The sequence below is a fragment of the Macaca fascicularis genome, chromosome 19 (genome assembly GCF_037993035.2).
Source record: "Macaca fascicularis isolate 582-1 chromosome 19, T2T-MFA8v1.1".
NCBI classification, from domain to species: Eukaryota; Metazoa; Chordata; class Mammalia; order Primates; family Cercopithecidae; genus Macaca; species Macaca fascicularis.
The window spans coordinates 46,840,514-46,862,776 of NC_088393.1; the positions used below are offsets into that span (position 1 = coordinate 46,840,514).

Consider the following 22,263-nt stretch of genomic DNA (forward strand, 5'->3'; position numbering starts at 1 on the left):
CCACACCTGACCTTGTAAGTAGGTGTGCAAATAAAACTTAATCAGATTTTTATTTGGCTTAAAAGTTAAACCAGGGTTATAATGAAGTGGAAGTATTGAAGAGTCCTTGGCAGCCTCCCAATTGGCTTCCAATTCATCTGTGGTTATTTGCTAAGTTTCAGGTTGCATAAGTGGAATAGTCACGCTCAGCAAAGGGAAGAATGTCACATCGGTTCTCTGACCTGTGCAGGGAGAGCTATGATGATAGGAAAGGCCAATGGAAACCGTTAGAGCTGCCTCTACCTACAAAACTAGTAAAGAAAAAGCAATACCACATTCCTGGAGTGTTTGCAGAAATCAGTGCAACCGTGAAGAACTCGAAAGATACAGGGCTGGTGATTCCATCACATTCTCATTCACTCACGTATTGGGCCTGTGTAGAAAACAATTGGGTCTTGGAGAATGACCGTGCGTTCTCATCAATTTCAAGAGATGCGAACTTCAATTTCGGCTGCTGTATCAGATGGGAACTGCAAGTGCAGCTGCCGTACCAGATGTGGTTTATTGCTTGAGCAAATAAACATCCCCAGGTGTACGGTGTGCATCTATCCACCTGGCAATTGAATGTTTTCTTCTTAGTACCTGTCACCTGTCAGTAAAGGCCACCAGAAGCCATTTCTTTCCAGCTGGGAGGATCAGCTGCCTTCACTATCCTATGTCAGAGCATATTCACTCCCCTACCCTGTGTCAATTTAGTTCCCACGGACCTTGGCCAGTTCTTTCCTTTGGAAGATACTATGCTGGTTCTTTACATTGCTGATATTATGCTGATGAGACCTGGTAGTCAGGAGGTGGCCACTACATTAGACATACTGCCCACGGGAAACAAGTTCCTCCAACATTCAGGGGCTTTCCCACTCAAGGAACTATGCAAGCCTTCAGTGAGTGGGACATGTGAAGTTGTCTCTTTCTAGGTGCAGGATGAGTTGTTGCACGAGGCCCCTTGTACCACCAGCAAAGGGGCACCTGCCTAGTAAATCTCGTTCAATATTGGAGGCAACACTTGCCTCACTTTGGTACATTACTCTGGCCTATTTACCCAGTATCCTAAAAAGCTATTAACTTGTGTGGGACCCAGCACAAGAGAAGGGTCTACACCAGACCCAGGCTGCATGCATCTATCTCTGGTTAGGCACTCAGGAGTTGTAGTCCTGCTTGAAGTGTCAATGGCAGGTAGTGTTGCTCTTGCGAAATTTAGCAGGATTCCATAGGTGAATCACAGCATACACCCTGAAGATGTGGAGCAAAACCATGCCATCCTTTGTGAGTAAGTTTTCTGCTTTCAAGTAAAAGCCTTTGTCTTGCTATCTGGCCTAATTAGAGAGTGAATGCTTAACCATGAGCATCAATTTATATTGCGATTTAATTGCCTGTCAAGAACTGGTTGCTATCTGACCCACCCAGTCAAAAGGTTGTTCCTACGCAGCATCACTCTGTTATCAACTAGAAATGGTCCATGTGAGATGAGGCTTAAGCAGTCCCTGAAGGCATGAGAAAGCTGCAGGAGGAAGGATTCAAATGTCCATAGCCCCTACTCCTGCCCCATCACCTTCTCTCTCTAACCTGCACCTAGAGCCTCAAGGGAGTCTAGCTTATTTCACTTAGCACGTTTTAAAGATTCATTCATGTGATAGCTACTATCAGAATGTTATCCACTTTTAAGGCTAATAATCTTCCATTAGCTATATATCAGTAGATGGACATTTGGGCTGTTTCCATCACTTGCCTATATGAATAATGCTGCTAAAAACATTGCTGAACAAATATCTGTGTGAGTCTCTTTCTTCAGTTCTTCAGTATATATACCTGGAAGTGGTATCGCTGGGTCATATGGTAACCATGTTGAGGAACTGCCTCAGCCTATCAAGTAGCTGGGATTACAGGCATGAGCCACCATGCCCAGCTGATTGTTTTTGTATTTTTAGTAGAGGCGAGGATCTGCTATATTGCCAGGCTGATATTAAACTCCTGGCCTCAAGTGATCTACCTACCTTGCTCTCCCAAAGTGCTGGGATCACTTTGGGATCACTTTGTGATTATGTGCTTTTAAGGCCATATCCAAAAATCCACTGCCAAATTCCATGTTATGAATCGTCTCAGCCCAAAATCTCCTTAAGCTGATAAGCAACTTCAGCAAAGTCTCAGGATACAAAATCAATGCGCAAAAATTACAAGCATTCCTATACACCAATAATAGACAAACAGAGAGTCAAATCATGAGTGAACTCCCATTCACAATTGCTACAAAGAGAATAAAATACCTAGGAATACAACCTACAAAGGATGTGAAGGAATTCTTCAAGGAGAACTACAAACCACTGTTCAAGGAAATAAGAGAAGACACAAACAAATGGAAAAACATTCCATGCTCATTGATAGGAAGAATCAATATCATGAAAATGGCCATATTTCCCAAAGTAATTTAGATTTCAATGTTATCCCCATCAAGCTACCACTGACTTTCTTCACAGAATTAGAAAAACTACTTTAAATTTTATATGGAACCAAAAAGCCCACATAACCAAGACAATCCTAAGCAAAAAGAACAAAGCTGGAGGCATCCCACTACCTGACTTCAAACTATACTAAAATGCTACATAACCAAAACGACATGGTGCTAAGTATCAAAAAAGTTATATAGGCCAAACTGACGGAACAGAGGCCTCAGAAATAATGCCACACATCTACAAGCATCTGATCTTTCACAAAGCTGACAAAAAGAAGCAATGGGGAAATGATTCTCTGTTTAATAAATGATGTTGGGAAAAGCCATACACAGAAAACTGAAACTGGACCCTTTCCTTACACCTTATACAAAAATTAACTCAACATGGATTAAAGACTTAAACATAACACCTAAAGCCATAAAAACCTTAGAAGAAAACGTAGGTAATACCATTAAGGACATAGGCAATGACAGAGACTTCATGACTAAAATGCCAAAAGTAAGGTCAACAAAAGCCAAAACTGGCAAATGGAATCTAATTAAACTAAAGAGCTTCTGCACAGCAAAAGAAACTCTCATAAGAGTGAATAGGCAACCTACAGAATGGGAGAAAATTTTTGCAATCTATCCATCTGACAAAGGGCTAATATCCAGAATCTACAAAGAACTTAAACAGATTTACAAGAAAAAAAACAAACAACCTCATCAAAAAGTGGGTGAAGGATATGAACAGACATGTCTCAAAAGAAGACATTCATGCAGCCAACAAATGTATGAAAAACAGCACATCATTGCTGGTCATTAGAGAAATGCAAATCAAAACCACACTGAGATACCATCTCATGCCAGTTAGAATGGCGGTCATTAAAAAGTCAGGAAACAACAGATGCAGGAGAAGTTGTGGAGAAATAGGCATGCTTTTACACTGTTGGTGGGAGTGTAAATTAGTTCAGCCATTGTGGAACACAGTGTGGCAATTCATCGAGGATCTAGAACTAGAAATACTATTTGCCCAGCAATCCCATTGCTGGGTATGTACTCAAAGGATTATAAATCATTCTACTATAAAGACGCATGCACATATATGTTTACTGCAGCACTGTTCACAATAGCAAAGACTTGGAACTAACCCAAATGTCCATCAATGATAGACTGGATGAAAAAATGTGGCACATATTCACCATGGAATACTATGCAGCCATAAAAAAGGATGAGTTCAGATCCTTTGCAGGGACACTGATGAAGCTGGAAACCATCATTCTCAGCAAACTATCACAAGAACAGAAAACCAAACACCACATGTTCTCACTCATAAGTGGTAGTTGAACAATGAGAACACATGGACACAGGGAGGGGGACACCACACACTGGGTCCTGTCAGGAGGTGGGGGCTAGGGGAGGGGTAACATTAGGAGAAATACCTAATGTAGATGACGGGTTGATGGGTGCAGCAAACCACCATGGCACGTGTATACCTATGGAACAAAACTGCACGTTCTGCACATGTACCCCAGAACTTAAAGTATAATAATTAAAACAAACAAACAAAACACTGGAAACACCTTCAATGCTCTTGTAAAGATTCAAATTCAACAAATTTTGGTAATTTTTCAATGGGAATATTACGCAATCCTTAAAAAATGGGGCAGTACCATGCATAGATGATTTCTCCAAGATATATACTTTGAATACAAAAACCTGTGTTTTTCTAAAGTGTAATGTGTAAAGGAATCAATATCAGCATTTGTTTAAAAAGAAATGAAAGAATATGTGTGTGTATTGACATGCATCCATAAGCATAGACTAGCTATAAAAGAAGAGTAGAGAAGCTACCAATATTCTTCTGAGGATTGGGCTTCAGGAGTAACAGAAAGTCTTCGTATTGGACTGACTAAAACAATTTTATTCATTTAGCCACGTGAAAATTGAAATAACAGCTTAAGTGGAAATGAGAACTGCGGAAGATAGAAGAGATTATCCGCCTTGGAGAAAATGTCAGATGAGTTGCCCTTGGCCCAGGTCAGAAATGGGAAAAGAACTGAGGAGGGCAGTGCAAGCAGAGATGATGGCTGTGTAAGCAACAACACTTGTTGAAACAGAGGAAAATGATAAAAGTTAAGGAAACCCCTGTGTGTGAGAGAAAAAGCCTGGGGCAAGAGTAGTTATGGCAGATGAGCCCCAAGAAACTCTTGGGGCCAGGGCAGGGAGAGCTGTCTTTTGCTCTGGGAGCCCATGGAGGCTGGGAGCTCCTACGGCACTCACCTGGTACACATTATCCAACACTGAGATGCACAGCCCAAATTCTTTGCCATCCTCAAAGGGCGTATTCTTGGATTTCACTTCCTGCTTCCAGACCCCATACTCACAGCTGTTCATGATCACACAATGGCCAAAGTACACTTGGAAATGGAAAGCAATGATATGAGTCCTCATTCACCGCAGGGTGGAAATCCACCTGTAACTGTGGTTTCATTGCTGAAGGCAAAGCACACAGTGGGTTGGGCAGGTCCCTCTCTTGTTGGGTACACACACAACATACCCACAAATCCTTCACATTTTTCTCCAGGGCAGACAAAAGCCTTCCTGATAATACTGTAGGCTTCCTCTCTGTAGGGCTGCTTCATCTCCTCCTTCCTGGGGAAGTGTGGGAAAAGACGCTCTGCCCACCATTCCCGATTGGAAATGGAAACACAGTCACTAATCTTATGAGTTGTCCACTCCCTGAAAATGTGTCCCTTTATAGATAAAGAGCCACAACCCCAACCCCAAGTGTCCTCTTCCCCTAGGCCTCATGACTGGCCCACAGCGTAGCCACTGCAGGTTTCTTGCCTGTTGCTGGAGGGTCTCTAGGACCTGCACCTGCATGGTGCCTCGATCCTGCCAACTAGACATTTCCACATCACTCGCACGAGGTCACCCCCTGAGCAAATGTTCTCCCTTCTCCTCTACCCCACCACCCTTGGACCATGGAGTACTCACATGAAAGGGACAACCGATTTCCCTTTGATTGTCATAGAAGAACCAGTATTTAAGGACACAGACTCTGCGTATGGCACCTGCAAGAAAACTGAGACTGAGTGAGAGGCACAGGGCCACGTGAGGCCTCCCCTCCTGTAACAGGTTCCCATGTTGCGGTTGGTTAGAGGTTGAAAGGTAGCCCCTGGGGCCTCCCCACTCCCACCCTACCACAGTCAGCACCCTGTAGTCCTGAAGACATTGGGGGCCCGTAGTCAAAAGCAGAGCTTCAGAAACTGGGCTGCTTCAATTCCCTTGTTGATTCTGCCTTCTACTAGAAGTGAGATGTTAATATTTTTTGAACTTTTTTGAACTTTTTTTGAGACAAGGTCTTATTCTATTGCCCAAGCTCAAGTGAAGTGGGGCCATCACTGCTCACTGCAGCCTCAACCTTCTGACATCAAGCAATCCTTTTACTTCAGCCCCCCAAGTAGCTGAAACTACAGGTCCACACCACAGAACCAGCTAATGTTTTATGGTTTGGCAGAGTCACGGTCCCATAGATATTGCCCAAGCTTGTCTGGAGCTCCTAGGCTCAAAAGGTCCTCTTGCCTTGGCCTCCCAAACTGCTGATTTACGGGGGTGAACCTCTTCACTCAGCCAGCAGTGTGACCTTAGATTCACTACTTTAACTCTCCCTACCTCAGTTTCCCCAATACGGGCAGGATTATCCAAAAGTCCTACTTTGTAGGGTGTTTTCAGTAATATAGGAGCTAATACGTGTAAAACCTTCACCCTAATCCCCAGAATGCAGTGGCACCATCACAGCTCACTGCAGCCTTGAATGTCTGGGCAGTAGCAATCCTCCAACCTCAGTTCCCAAGCAGCTGGGACTACAGGCACCCATCACCATCCCCAGTAATTTTTTTAATTTTTGGAAAGACAGAATCTTGCTGTGTTGCCCAGGCTGGTCTCCAACCCTTGGCTTCAGGTGATCCTCCCACCTCAGCCTCCGAAAATGCTGGGATTACAGGCTTCAGCAAATTTCTTGATGAATATTCACTGTAAGCTCTGTCTGAACTGAGGTTACACTTGTACCTTCCTGGTTTTGGGTGATTCAGTCTCTGAAAACAAGTGCCCCAATGTCCTTCCCTGGTGAGTCACAACTGCCCACCATCCTGGTGCTCAATGGGAAGGACAGGCTAGGGTAGGGGACAGGGAGAGACCTGAGGCTGGAGGCAGGAGCCGTTGGTCACTGTGTGCAGATCCCACCTGAAGATACACTCGAACAAAGCCTGCCTTCCTCCCCTCCACTCTGCGTGGGAAGAGGCACCTGAGGATTCGTGCATCCCACTCTCATGAATGCTCAGACACTAGAGCTTGCTAACTCCCAGTCCCCAAGATCCCCACCAGTTCTGCCACCCAGGATCCACAGTGACACATACGGGAAGACACACAGCTGCTTTATCAGAGGCCCTGCTGTGTGCGGAGGAACCTTCATATGCACAGCAGGCTACATCCATGGTCTCAGTTCAACACCCAGTCACATCCCAGCACACACACCCACAGTCGCACAGAGCCAGGCCACTCAGTGAGTTACACACACCTGCTCACTGTGCGTATAAAGATGCTAACGCACTGGTCCAGCTGTGCTGTCACACACACTCACATCAGTCAAGAAGACAAAGCACAATCACCCCCTTACACTCACTCACACATCCACCTATCCTAGTACACCATTCGCCTCCCACCTAAAGTCACATTTCAGCAGAGTTTGCTGTCACAGACACCATCACATGCTAACAAAGGGTTAAACTGGTCTAGGGTCCACACCCTACACCCCACAGGTGTCAGATACCATTTCCCCCGGGTCTCCCTCTTCCACACACTCACGGCTCTCAAAAAAGCATTGACAGTACAAATGCTCAAATTTTCTTCTCACAACATCTGCCCCTTTTCTTCCTTTCCTTATGTGACTTGGGAGATTTGAAAGCTGTGCCTTTTCAACTCCTGGGGAACAGCGGCATTGTTGTCTCCCTCTGGGCAGCTCTTCCTAATTGTGTCCTGTCTTCTGTGCGAATCTCTTGGGGTTGCAGCATTTAAATCATCCTGTCAGCCATGCCCTCTGGCTTCATTTTTGATTTCAAGCCCCTCTCATCAAGTTGTGATGTGAGAGGGGGTGGGATGTCAGAAAGACATTCAGTGACAACCATACCTGTTTGCAGGCCTGTAACTGATTCAGCAGAAACCACAATGAGGGAAGTACAGGGGAGAGGAAGGGGTCACCAGGGAAATGCACAGATAAGGATGACGGAGTGAGAGTGAGGGGTGTGAAGTCCAGCCTTCATGCTTCTCATGAAGCCTTTTCTCCACTGCGCAGAATTCCCCTGGAAAGTGTACATTTTCCCAACTTGTACAATGGTGAAAAAGTGAAAATTCGGGGGGAAGACACCCAGTCCTTGAAGGAAATTCTCCTCTTTCTCTTCCAGACCTTCTGGGAGACCATAGACCCTAATCCTCAGCAGGACCTGGGGAGAGAGGTAGAGAGAGTCTCTGTGTCATCCTGACCCCATCCAGGCCCCTTGCCTCTGCCAGGTGAGGGCCATTCACACTCTTGTCTCTCACACGCCTGGGCTCCTTCACTTATTTTTCTCTGGTTGTCCATATGCGATGAAATCTCAGAGACCCAGAATCTGGGAGAAAGGTGAGATTCCTAATTCTAGTCAGTGATTCGTGAGCTCCTTGGTTCCAAACCAGCATGAGGATAGGGACAGCTACAAGTGATAGCACATGAGCTACAATGCAGTCTTCACCTGGGGTGGAAGGCTCAGGACCTCTCCTCAAGTTCTCTTTTTGTGATGACAGCAAACGTCCTTTGAAGCCGTATTAGGAATTTAAAGAAGGAATGAATTAGAATCCCCCTCTCTTTCTCCTCTCTTTCCATTTTACTCTTCAGTTTTATTGACTGTGAAGTTAAACTATTTACAGAAACATTGATTCCAGTTTCTAAGCAAACGTATATTACTGTCAATTTCGCATTTAACTAGCACTCAGGTAACCACCCCAATTCTAGGCATGGCCCGTTGCTGACACCCATAGTCTCCTATGTGTCCCTTCCCACCATGGGACCTTCTTGCCCACACAGGCGACCACGCTCCTGCCTTTCTTTTTTGATTTGTTTTAGTTTTGTCACTTTGTTGAATTCTGCCTGTAGATGTTGATCTTGGATTTCTTCTCTTCGGTCATGCATCTATCCTTCACGTTTCTGTTTCTAGGATTCATCCATATTGATGTATGGAGTCCCTTCCTTTTCACCGCTCTCCACTCTCGAGTTTTATGAAAACTGAATACTCAGGAATTTTACTCCTGATGGACATTGGGTGGCTTCCAGCTTGAGGCTATTGCAAACATTGCCTTCCACATGCCTTCCAGTCTCCTCATACTGATCATTTCTTTATTCCAGGAGAGTCCCCAGAAAGATCATGGACTCCATGCAACGTGAAGCAGATAGATGTCTTCCTTTCTGAATGGTGAATGGAAATAAATGTCCAGAATGGACGCAGAGACTTACAGGGAAGGCAGGGATAGAGACCCTCTGAAGATTAAAGTAATTAGAGCATCTCAGATGGAGGGAGCTAGTCCAGAATTCTTCCCAAAGAAAACACTCCAGTAAGAAAAAGAGTTAGGAGAGGACTAGGACATCAGTAGGGGTCTTCTAAGATCAATGACTGGGCTCCTGCAAGGGGAGCGGAGGCAGTGGGGGCACTTCAGAGGGTGGCAATGGAGGTTTCCTAACTTTGTGTCTGTGGGTGGAGATGAATCAGGGCTAAAGGAAAGACTATCAGTGAGGGCCAGCATTGTGTGCCCTGATGAAAGGCTTTCTTGCTTCCATCTCTGACCAAGACTTACACTCTGCGAAGTATCGACTGTCATGTCCACTGTTGCAGGCTACACGTCCTTCTCTGTGAAATGACTTCCCTTTCTCAGTCTGCAGGGAGGATGGGAAAGGGCATGATCATCCATGAGCACTCTGTAAATGAACAAATCAGTACATCTGTGCTCCACATTTCCAGAAATAATATTGCATATCCTTTGTTCCTGAACTGAGTGGGGACAGCACATGAGTTTCTTCTCAGGTGATTTTCTTCTGGGCTTTTTTCCTGGTTAAGTGGAGGGACAGGTGAGATTTTGGGTGCAGGTGGGAAAATGGGATCCCTGAAGTGTTCCCTCCCCTCTGTTTTCAGTGTAGACAGTGAAGTTCATACTCAGCCCTGATCAACTCAGACACAGTCCCACTCACCCTGTTATGGCTCAAGCCCCCAATCCCATTGCTTATCCCTGTGTGGCTGGAAACAACTACAGGACATTTCAGTGCAGTGACTCTTCTGAAATTGGGTAGGGATTTTGGTTCAGAGTGTCTGACATAAACTCTATGCTATTGAAGAGTGTTACTCCTAATGTGTTCTCAGACTTTTCAGTGGCCTTGTTACTCACTATTTGTGCCCCAGGAAGATTTATTTTATTTTATTTCTTCCCACCACCCATAAAATCCCCCAGGCCCTTTTCATGATGACCACTACCTCTTTTTCCCCTTGAAAGCAAGAACCAAATTTTGTGAAGTGTGGTGAAGTTTTAATGAGCAAGTGTAAGGGTTGAAGTGAGGAGGGATCATGCTGTTAGCTGGCTCTGGGAATCCCGTGATCATGTAGAAACAGGGATTTCTGGCACAATGAGGAGTCTGGCTATCGCCTTCAATTGCAGACACACATCGAAGTCAGGGAGATATCTCTACACACTTGCACCATCTTCACATAGCATGGCGGGAAGCGATGAGGAAAGCTGTAACAGTGCTGGCCATTGACACTTACCTACAAGAGTAAAAATGCATCAGAAAGGCAATATTTTACAAAACAAGCTTTCAGCCTCCTCTCCAGACCGCCCTGGAACCTACAGCATCCAAACAGAAAATGCCTAATTGGAAACGAGAAGCCAGTAGACAGGCTTCTTTTTACAGACTCCTTCTGTGTCTATTTCAGACAGTTTTCTCCTTTATTTTCAGTGCTTCCTCTCATTTCTCCAGTAGGTTCTACCACTCTGAATCACACAGTCCACGTTTGCTCGGCCTCTCCTCTAACCCGGATGATCTCCATGGCCAGGGACAGTGTCCCATGAACTTGAATCCCTGCAACTTGCACTGGGCCGTGCATGGGGTTCATGCTCGACAATGTTCACTGAATGCATGCTGTTCACCTTCACAATCTATGACTGCCCTTCATTGCTGATGACCCAGTTCCTCTTAGGAGTTACCCGTATATGGGCTGGTGGTGGCAGAGAATGAAACTCAAGTGTTCTCAGAGAGGTGGAACTGGACGAGTGTTGCAATACATAGGATGTGACCTTTAACAGCTTATACACATAGGAAAACATCTCTGACTTAAATCTGAATAAAATGTGCTTCTTTTGACCTACCCAAAGGATTTTTGGGTTTTAAAAGTCAGAAAGTTTGTTCACGTTCTTTACTACTGAGGCTATACAGGAAGTCATCTTTTAAGTTGCATTCTCCAATTTAAAATGCACACAATTTTGAACCAACTATTCCATTTTTCTGTAATTATCTTCCAGTATAAGCATTGGGAGGTGCATAATGGCAAGAAGGTTGATTAGAAAGCTTAATGTGGCAGCATTTGTGGGCACATAATATTGGAAACAACTTCAATGGTCATGTAAAGGGTCAAGTTGAGCAAGTTTTGGAAATCCTTCTAGGGGGATATCATGCACTCTTTCAAAAATGAGGCAGCACCATGGATAGATGACTTCTTCAAGATCTACTCTTTGAGCACAAATCAATTCTAGTTTCTAAAGAGTAATGTGTAGAGAAACTTATGCCAGCATTTGTTTAAAAATAAATGAAAGCATGTATTCATAGACACACACATATATAGATACACATGCTTCCATAAGCATGCACTGTGTATAGAAGGAGAATAGAGAGGTAGTAATATTGCTCTGAAGATTGGGGTTCAGGAGTGAGAGGAAGACCTAATTTTTGACTGACTAAAACAATTTTAGTCATATGACATTTTATCCACTTAGCCACATGAAAATGTAAAGAACAGCACACATAGAAATGAGAGCTATGGGTGAAGACGGAAGAGATTCTTCACCTTGGGAGAAATGGCAGATGAGCGGACCTTGACTGTGGCCATTGAGGGAAAACAGATGAGGGTGGCAGTGCAAGCAGAGGGTGCTGTGTGATGAAAAGCCTGGGGCAAGAGTTGTTATGGAAGATGTGCCCTGAGTGTCTTGTGGGGCAAGCTGAGGGAGGGCTGCCTCCTGCCCTGGGATCCCACAGAGGCTGGGTGCTGGGAGCTCCTGGGGTGCTCACCTGGTATTCATTGTCCAACACGGAGATGCACAGCTCAAACGGTTTGCCATCCTCAAAGGGCACATTGTTGCATCTCATCTCACACTTCCAGGACCCACACTCACGGCTGTTCATGACCACAACATGGCCAAAGTACACTCGGAAGTGGAAGGCAATGTCTGACTTCTCACACGTCTCGGTGTGGAAATCCACCTGCAGCTGTGGGTCATTGCTGAGGGCAGAGCACACAGTGTGTTCGGCAGGTCCCTCCCTTTGTGGGCACACAAAGGACACACACACAAATCCCTTCCCTCTTTCCTTAGGTGGAGTGAAGTCTTGGTGCTCACACTGCGACCTCAACCCTGTGAGGCTGTTTCAGCCCTTCCTGTCCTGTGGGGTGAGATGCCCTGTCTTTCATCCCTGCATGGAAACTGAGCCATAATCACTGACTCGAGTCTGTGACTTGTTCATTCCCTGAAAATCCTATGCCCCTTGATTTAAAAAAAAAAAAAAAAAAAAGAGCCACATCTCCAACCACTGAGTTTTCTTCTTTCCTAGAGTCCAAGAGTGGCCCATCGTGCAGGAAGTGCAGTTCCCATGCCTGGTGCAGGAGGTTCTCCAGGACCTGCATTTACATGGTGCCTCCATCCTGCCAACTAGACATTTCCACATCACTCACACATGAGGTGACCTCCTGAGCAAATGTTTTCCCTTCTCCTCCATCCCTCTGCCATGGACCATGGAGTACTCACATGAAAGGGAGGATTGGTGTTCCTTTGATTGTCACGCAAGAACCAGTGGACAAGGACACAGGCCGTGTGTGTGGCACCTGCCAGGGGATTGAGAGTAGATGAGAGGGGCATGGGCAAGTGTGGCCTCCTCTCCTGTAACAGATTCCCAGGATGCAGAAGGTTGGAGATCAAAGGGCAGATTCTGAGCCTCACTTTTTCCATTCTAGCACAGTCAGGGCCCAATATTCCTGAAGAAACGGGGGATCCTAGTTAAGAGCAGAGTTTCGGGCTGGGCGCGGTGGCGCATGCCTGTAATCCTAGCATTTTGGGAGGCTGAGGTGGGCAGATAACAAGGTCAGGAGTTCAAGACCAGCCTGACCAACAAGGTGAAACCACGCCTTTTCTAAAAGTACAAAAATTAGTTGGGTGTGGTGGCGGACGCCTATAATCCCAGCTACTTGCAAGGCTGAGGCAGGAGAATCACTTGAACCTGGGAGGTGGAGGTTGCAGTGAGCCAAGATCACACTACTGCACTCCAGACTGGCCAACAGGGAGAAAAAAAAAAAAAAAGGCAGAGTTTCAGAAACTGGGCTGCCTTGATTCCATCCTTGATTCTGCCTCTTATTAGCAGTGGGAAGTTAACTGTTTTTTAAACTTTTTGTTTGCTTGTTTGTCGAGACAGGGTCTCATTTTACCCCCCAGGCTGGAGTGCAGTGGGGTGATCAGGGCTCACTGCAGCTTCAATTCCTCAGGCTCAAGGGATCTTCTCACCTCAGGCCCCTGAGTAGCTGGGGCTACAGGTGCACACCACACATCCGGCTAATTTTTTACGTTTTTGGAGAGTCGGGGTTTCATGATGTTGTGCAGGCTGGTCTGGATCACCTGGGCTCAAGGGATCCTCCTGCCTCAGCCTCCCAAACTGCTGGATTACAGGGGTAGCCACTCTACCCAGCCAGCAATGCAACCTTAGATTCATTACTTAAATGCTCCCTACCTCAATGTCCCGAGTACAAGGGGGATTATCAAAATCTCCTACTTTGCAAGGTGTTTTCAGTAATTCAGGAATTAATACATGTAAAATCTTTAGCCTAATCCCTGGTATGTATAGGGCTTGTTGGTTATGACCTTGCAGAATGGGGAGGGTCCTTATGGAACACTGGCCTGTGATCAGTTTCAACTCTGAAACTGAAAACAAGACTGGAGGATGTAACAGCAGAGAGTCACTCCATGAGAAACAACACTCGTTGAAAGAGAGAGAGAAATGATAAAAGAACAGGAAACCCCTCTGTGTGGGAGGCACATGCATCACAACCATCAAGGGCAATGGATGTCCTTCCCAGAAGGGACACACATTGCTGAGAGCACGGCCCCAGTACTTGCACACATGAAAAGTATGAGTTGGGGAAGCAATTGGAAGGAATCGATAAGTGAATGACGTTTTTCCTTTTTGAGATAGGGTCTCACACTGTCGTCCAGGCTGGAATGCAATGGCACCATCACAGCTCCCTGCAGTCTTGAACGCCTGGGCCTCAGTGATCCTCTCATATCAACCAGCCCCCAGACACCTATGACTACAGACATGCACCACCATGCCTGGCAAATTTTTTAATTTTGGAAAGATGGAATCTCGCTGTGTTTCCCCGACTGGTCTCCAACTCCCAGCCTCAAGTGATCCTCCCCTCTTGGCCTCCCAAAGTGCTGTGATTACAGGCCTTAGCAAACTTGATGAATGTCCATTGGAAGCTCTGCCTGAACTGAAGTCAAACATGTTACTTTCTTGTTTTGGGTGATTCTATCTTTGAACCCAAGTCTCTCAATGTCCTTCCCTAGCGAATCAGGATCTGCTCATCGTCCTGGCACACAATGGGAGGAACAGCAGGAGGTGGAGACAGGGAAGTTGAGCCTGGGAGCAGGAGCCAGTGGTCACTGTGCAGACCCCACTTGAGGAACCATGGGCCCCATAGCCTGCTTCTCTTTCCCACTCTGCTTGGGAAGAGGCGCCTGAGGATTCATGCATTCTGCTCTTACGCATGCCCAGGGATGAGTCCTCAATAACTCATGGTTCCCAAGATCCCCAACAGCTCTGCCACCTGAGATCCACATTAACACACATGGGAAGGTGCACAGCTGCTTCATCAGAGGCATTTCTGTGTGGGGAGGAACCTTCACATGAATGAAAGGCCAATGCATGTTCCCAGTTTAATACCCAGTCACATCCCAGCACACACACCCACAGTCACACAGAGCCATGCCGCTCACTGAGTCATGCATCACTGCTCACCATGCATATAAAGATGCCCATGCACTGGTCTGGCAGGTCTCACACACACACTCACATCACAGTCATGAAAACAAAGCACAGTTATCCCCTTATACTCACAGACCCATCCACCTCCTACTTAAAGTCACATCATTTGTGCAGAGTTCACCCTATCAGACACTATCACACACGCACAGAAGGTTATGCTAACCCAGGCTCCACACACCACACCCTACAGCCATCTCAGATACCATTTCCCCGGGGTCTCTCTTCCATACCCTCACAACTCTCAGTAAAGCATTCACTGGAAATGCTGATATTTTCATCTCATAAAATCTCCCTCTTTCTCTTCTTTACGTAACTTGAGATTATGGAAGGCTACGCCTTTTCAACTCACGGGTAACGGTGACATTGTTGCCTCAATCTGGGCTGCTCTTCTGAATTGTGTCCAGGCTTCTGTGTGAATCTCTGAGTTGCAGAATTTAAAGGGTCCCTGTCACCCCTGCCCTCTGGCTTTATTCCTGATTCCAAGCCCCTCCCAGGAAGGTTTCCCCACAGAGTGAGAAGGGGTGGGGTGTTAGAAACAGACTCAGTCACAACCACACCTGTTTGGAGGCCTGTGTCTGTGATGCAGCAGAAATGACCGTGAGGGAGGTACTGGGGGAGGAAGGGGTCACCAGGGAAATGCACAGATAAAGATGATGGAGTGAGGATGAGGGGTGTGAATTCCAGCCTCCATGCTTCTCATGAAGCCTTTTCTCCACTGTGCAGAATCTACCAGGAAGGTGTGCATTTTCCTAGCCTGTGCAATGGTAAAAAGCTGGAGATCCTGGGGGCAAGGCACTTGGCCTTGAAAGAAAATCCTCTGCTTTCTTCTCCAGAGGTTCTGGGAGAGCATAGACCTTGATCCTTAGCAGGACCTAGGGACAGAATTAGAGAAAACACTTGTGTCTTCTTTACCCATCCCCCCAGGTGAGGGCCACCCGCACTCTGTCTCTCAGACACCTGGGTTTTAGGTATACCCTTTTGTTTCTCTATTTCTTTTCATGTGAATCAAAATCTCAGAAGCTCTTGTTCTCCTGCAGATTCTTGGAGAAAGGTGAGATTTCTCACTCATAAGTTGGAGCTAAGCTATGAGGATGCATTAACATTAATATTGGTCGTGCTTGACCCGACAATAAATTCCACTTTCCCTGGTCTAGAACCCTGACAATTCATTTCCAAGCATACACCCCAAGTTTCCATTCATATAAATCAGCACAATCACACAGTTGTGTTGGCATATAAGGTATTTCCTTAAGATTAATTCGTAGTGTCATCCCACTGCATTCCTTGGATTTTGACTCTAGGTATGGACATGGAAGAAACGAAAAGGGTCAGAGGTCACAATTGAGGAGATTTGGAAACCCCATTCTAGGTAACCACCCTCACACCCTGCCCAGAACTGTGGCTGATAAGAAATTACCACAGAAGGGAAAGAGGAACTGCTTTTCCTTGAAACAGATATGCAACAGGATTTTGAGTAATATCCCAGTTATTCATCTGAACTGGGGAAGAAATATCAGTTCAGGGCATCTGGCCACCTAGTAAGTTGTGCATAAAGATGTTGATGTTATTTCCTTCTCAGGCATTCCAGCAATCCTGTCAGTGATCCACAGAGATTGATCTTCTTTGACTTCCAAATCCTCTGCGCAATAGCCCATACTTCTGCTGGTTACAACTGTTTTTTTATTTTTTTGTATTACACTTTAAGTTCTAGGGTACATGTGCACAACATGCAGGTTTGTTACATATGTACACATGTTCCATGTTGATGGATTAAGAAAATGTGGCACATATACACCATGGAATACTATGCAGCCATAAAAAATGGTGACTTCATGTCCTTTGTAGGGACATGGGTAAAGCTGGTTACAACTATTTCTTCAGAAATCCATTATGCCCTATGACTTGCTTTCAGTCTTTCTTTTCAATTACATCTTTCCCAGCACACACTGTTCCCCTGAAAAACTTTAGGTTTTGTGTATGAAATTATATAATAGCTGAGATTTGCTTTAAAATAATCTAGGGATGACGGTTCTCTACTTTTGCATACATTTGAAATTTTTTGCAATACAGTTTTTAATCAAGTAGCCAGTGTATAGACTATATATAAAAGAAAAACAAAATTATCAGTACTGGCATGGCTATATCTTCAAGAAATGCTGTAGTATGAAAAGGCATGAAGAAAACATGCATAATATGAGACTAATTATTTTAAAGACAAAAAAATAAAATTGATCTCATAGGTACACACAAACACTCATAAATGTACTAGAAAATGTCAAAAGAAGGCATTCCTTGTAGGGGGGACACTGGGTTTGGAAGAAATGAGGTCAAGGTATAAATCTGTAATGTCTGAATTTTACACACAAGAAGGTATTATATTACTTAAATGACTTGTATAAACATTTTAAAAATAAAGGTCACAATACAGTAAAAAAATTTTTTTTTAAAATTTAATCACAGTTTGGAACCCAGCAACCATCCTTCTTGTTACCGAGAGCTCTTTGTGACTATTTTGTGTTCTGTTTTTCTCATTCCTCCAGCAAGGTTCGACCACTCTATACAGCAAGGTGGGCTTGCTCAGCCTCCTCTCTATCCTGGAACATCCCAGCACTTCATAAATTGCCTGTCACAAGGTAAGTGCTCAATAAATGTTCACTGAATGCATAACTTTCAATGCCATGGTTTTATGCCAGGTATTGATAACCCGGTGTTTCCTTTTAAGGAGATCCACATTTATTCCCTCTCTCCTTCCCTCCCTCCCTTCCCTTCTTTTATACAGAAACATCAGTGTGATTCCTGGCCTTTCTCTCTCCATCACACCCTTCACATGACTGACGGGACAATCCCATGCCTCTACTCTCATAGAACAGCCACGGCGTGGCCACTTCTCATCGTCTGTCAGTTCACTGAGAGCAGCTTTGTGTTTACTACTAAGTGTCTGGCTTAGAGCAGATGCTCGATAGCTCCTTCTCTGAGAAAGAAATACCTCTTCCTCTAACTTCTTCCTGGAATTCAAACCAGAGAGTATTTCTCAGGAATTATCAGTTGACTGAGTGGTGAGATATGTCCGGGCTATGGATTTCATTTGAATCTTTTAATAGTTTTATGGCTAGAAGAGAAAATGAAACAAAAATGGATTTTCAGCTGGGTTGAAAAGTTCAGTCATTAGAACAAGTAAAGGAACATTCTGGGGAACAGATGCAGAGTGTGGCCAGGCTGTCATTATGAGTGTGACAGTGTTCACCAGCTGAGCTGGCCTTTGTTCTCAAGAAAATCTTGTAATGCATAACCCAAACATTAATTATATCATTGACATACAAAAAAAAAAAAAAACAACCATTGTGTAATTCTTATGCCTTTGCATAAGTCCATTATATCATTATTATGCTTTTGCATCATCATAGCTTAGATCTCATTTATGAATGATAACATACAATGTTTGGTTTTCCATTCCTAAGTTACTTCACTTAGAATAATGGTCTCCAGTTTTATCCAGGTTGCTGTGAATGCCAATAGTTTGTTCCTTTTCATGGCTGAGTAGTATTCCATGGTATACATATACACCCCAATTTCTTTATCCACTCGTTGATTGATGGACATTTGAGCTGGTTTTATATTTTTGCAATTGCAAATTTTGCTGCCATAAATGCGTGTGCAAGAATCTTTTTAAAATAATGATTTATTTTCCTCTGGGTAGAGACCCAGTAGTGGGACTGCTGGATCAAATGGTAGTTCTACTTTTAGTTCTTGAAGAATTCTCCACACTGTTTTCCATAGTGGTTGTACTAGTTTACATTCCCACCAGCAGTGTAAAAGTGTTCCCTTTTCAACGCATCCCCACCAACATCTACTTTTTAAATATTTTTTTATTTTGGCCATTCTTGCAGGAGCAAGGTGGTATTGTACTGTGGTTTTGATTTGCATTTCCCTGATCATTAGTGATGTTGAGCATTTTTTCATATGTTTTTTGGCCACTTGTTTATCTTCTTTTGAGAATTTTCTATTCAGGTCCTTGGCCCACTTTTTGATAGGACTATTTAGTTTATTCACGATCATTTGTTTGAGTTCCTTGTAGATTCTGGATATTAGTCCTTTGTTAGACGTACAGGTTGCAAAGATTTTCTGCCACTCTGTGGGTTGTGGGTTTACTCTCCGGATTGCTTCTTCTGCTGTGCAGAAGTTTTTAGTTTAATTAAGTCCCATCTATTTATCTTTTTGCTTTTGTTGCATTTGTTTTAGAGTTATTGATCATGAGGCCTTTGCCTAAGTCAGTGTCTGGAAGGATTTTTCTGATGTTATCTTCTAGAATTTTTACAGTTTTGGGTCTTAGATTTAAGTCTTCATCCATCTTGAGCTGATTTTTTGTATAAGGTGGGAGGTGAGGATCCAGTTTCATTCTTCTACACGTGGCTTGCCAATTATCCCAGCACCATTTGTTGAATAGGGCGTCATTTCCCCCACTTTATATTTTTGTTTACTTTGTCAAAGATCAGTTGGCAGTAACTATTTGACTTTATATCTGGATTTTCTATTCCGTTCTATTGGTCTATTGACTTTTGTACCAGTACCATGCTGTTTTGATGACTATGACCTTATATTAACAGTATAGCTTGAAGTCAAGTAATGTGATGCCTCCACATTTTTTCTTTTTGCTGAGTCTTGCTTTGGTATGTGGGCTCTTTTTTGGTTCCATATGAATTTTAGGATTTTTTTTAGGATTGTTTTCTGTGAAAAATGATGGTGGTATTTTGATGGGAATTGCATGGAATTTGTAGATTGCTTTTGGCAGTATGGTCATTTTCACAATGTCGAAATTTCACATGGGATGCTAGAGCATGGGATGTGTTTCCATTTGTGTCATCTATGATTTCTTTCAGCAGTGTTTTGTAGTTTTCCTCGTAGAGGTCTTTCACCTCCTTGGTTAGGTATATTCCTAAGTATTTTATTTATTTTGTTGCAGCTATTGTAAAAGGGGTCGAGTTCTTGATTTGTTTCTCAGCTTAGTTGCTGTTGATGTATAGCAGAGCTACTAGTTTGTGAACATTAATTTTGTATCCTGAAATTTTGTTGAGTTTATTTTTCAGCTCTAGGAGCTTTTGGAGGAGTCTTTAGAATTTTCTAGGTATACAATCTTATCATCAGCAAACAGCAACAGTTTGACTTCGTCTTTACTGATTTGGATGCCCTTTATTTCTTTCTCTTGTCTGATTGCTTTGGCTAGGGCTTCCAGTTCTATGTTGAATAGAAGTGGTGAGAGTGGGTATCATTGTCTTGTTCCGGTTCTCAGAGGGAATGCTTTCAACTTTTTCCCGTTCAGTATTATATTGGCTGTGGGTTTGTCATAGACGGCTTTTATTACTTTAAGTTATGTCCCTTCTATGGCTATTATGCTGAGGGTTGTAATCATAAAGGGGTGCTGGATTTTGTCCAATGCTTTTTCTGCATCTATTGAGATGATAATATGACTTTTGTTTTTAATTCTGTTTACATGGTGTATCACATGTATTGATTTGTGTATGTTAAACCATGATTGCATTTTTTGGTATGCAGGGATGCAGTGGGTTTCATCTGATCGTGGTGGAGTACCTTTCTGATAAGTTGTTGGATCTGGTTAGCTAGTATTTTGTTGAGAATTTTTGCATGTATATTCATCAGTGATATTGGTCTGTACTTTTCTTTTTTTGTTATGTCCTTTCTTGGTTTTGGTATTAGGGTGATGTTGGCTTCATAGAATGATTTAGGGAGGATTTCCTCTTTATCTTGTGGAATAGTGTCAACAGGATTCGTACCGATTCTTCTTTGAATGTCTGATAGAATTCAGCTGTGAATCTGTCTGGTCCTGGACTTTTTTTTGTTGGCAATTTTTTTTATTAGAATTTCAATCTGGCTGCTTGTTATTGGTCTTTTCAGGGTTTCTAATTCTTCCTGGTTTGATCTAGGAGGGTTGTTTATTTCCAGGAATTCATCAGTCTCCTCTAGGTTTTCTAGTTTACCCACAGAAAGGTGCTCATGGCAGCCTTGAGTGATCTCTTTGTATTTCTGTGGTACTGGTCGTAATATCTCCCAATTTATTTCTAATTGAGCTTATTTGGATCTTCTCTCTTCTTTCTTGGTTAATTTCACTAGTGGTCCATCAATTTTATTTATCTTTTCAAAGAATCAGCTTTTGGTCTCATTTATCTTTTGTACTTTTTTGTTTCAATTTCATTTTGTTCTGCTCTGATCTTGGTTATTGCTTTTCTTCTTTTGGGTTTGGCTTTGGTTTGTTCTTGCTTCTCTAGTTCCATGAGTTGTGACCTTAGATTGTCTATTTGTGCTCCTTCAGACTCTTTGATGCAGGCATTTAAGGCTTTGAACTTTCCTCTTAGCACTGCCTTTGCTGTATCCCACAGGTTTTAATATGTTTTCGGTACGTTGTGTCGCTGTTATCATTCTTTTCAAAGAATTTTTTAATTTCCATCTAGATTTCATTCTTGTCCCAACAATCATTCAGGAGCAGGTTATTTAATTTCTATGTATTTGCATAGTTTTGAGGGCTCCTTTTGGGGTTGATTTTCAACTTAATCCCACTGTGTTCTGAAAGAGTACTTGATAGAATTTCAATTTTCTTAAATTTATTGAGACTCGTTTTGTGGCCTATCACATGGTCTGTCTTGGAGAATGTTTCATCTGCTGACAAATAGAATGTATATTCTGCAGCTGTTGGGTAGAATGTTCAAATATCTGGTAAGTCCAAGCTATAGTTCAAATCCATTGTTCTATCAGCCACTGAAAATAGACATACACATTTATTATTGCAATAGCAAAGTGCTACAAGCTGGGTTAACCCTATAAAATCTTCCTTTTCTGGGAAAAAGTCCATTAATAATTTCAAATAACTAAAGAATGGACAGACAGTTAATAAAGCTATAACAAGAGAATCTTGGTAGTCATTCTTTCTTCTTCTCTTACAATCACATTACATCTTCAATCCAGGATATACATTTGGTCTTCCTTTAAAACTTATCAATATTCTGACCAATTCTACCAGCTCTACTTCCGTGATGCCAACCAAACAGGATCAAATGCATCTAATTATTATTTTTTTTAAAGGGAGCAGTTTGACTGCCAGGACCTACCGAGGTCAATAATATTAAGAAAGCTTCTGAAAATACAGTAAAAGAATTTCTTTAAATAGTGAACCAAAAAAACCCCTTCCATTTGCATAGTTTCTTCAACAAAACTGCAAATTCACCATCAATTAAAACTGTAAATACAGGCAATAAAGGAAAGTCCATCTTTTCATCTTATTCTTCTGTTAGCCGTGACTCCATTTCTTCGCTTCCTCTTCTCACAAATCTCCTTGAAAGAAGTGCATATTCCTTAAGTATTATTAATAATAAAATATCAAAAGACAACAGATGTTGGCATGGATGCAAAG

General features: G+C 43.2%; 2 protein-coding genes across 2 annotated transcripts in view; both read right to left on the reverse strand.

Annotated features, from left to right (window-relative positions):
- LOC135968320 (galectin-10-like) overlaps positions 1-22,263 on the reverse strand; it is a 125,439-nt gene that overhangs the window by 18,605 nt on the left and 84,571 nt on the right. The window lies entirely within an intron of this gene.
- LOC135968318 (galactoside-binding soluble lectin 13-like) lies at positions 10,051-15,287 on the reverse strand. The gene is made up of 4 exons (XM_065534323.2): positions 15,193-15,287; positions 12,557-12,633; positions 11,826-12,036; positions 10,051-10,308 (listed from the first exon to the last, which is right to left on the reverse strand). The coding sequence occupies exons 1-4, from the start codon at positions 15,205-15,207 to the stop codon at positions 10,192-10,194; spliced, it is 420 nt and encodes a 139-aa protein (XP_065390395.1). The 5' UTR covers positions 15,208-15,287; the 3' UTR covers positions 10,051-10,191.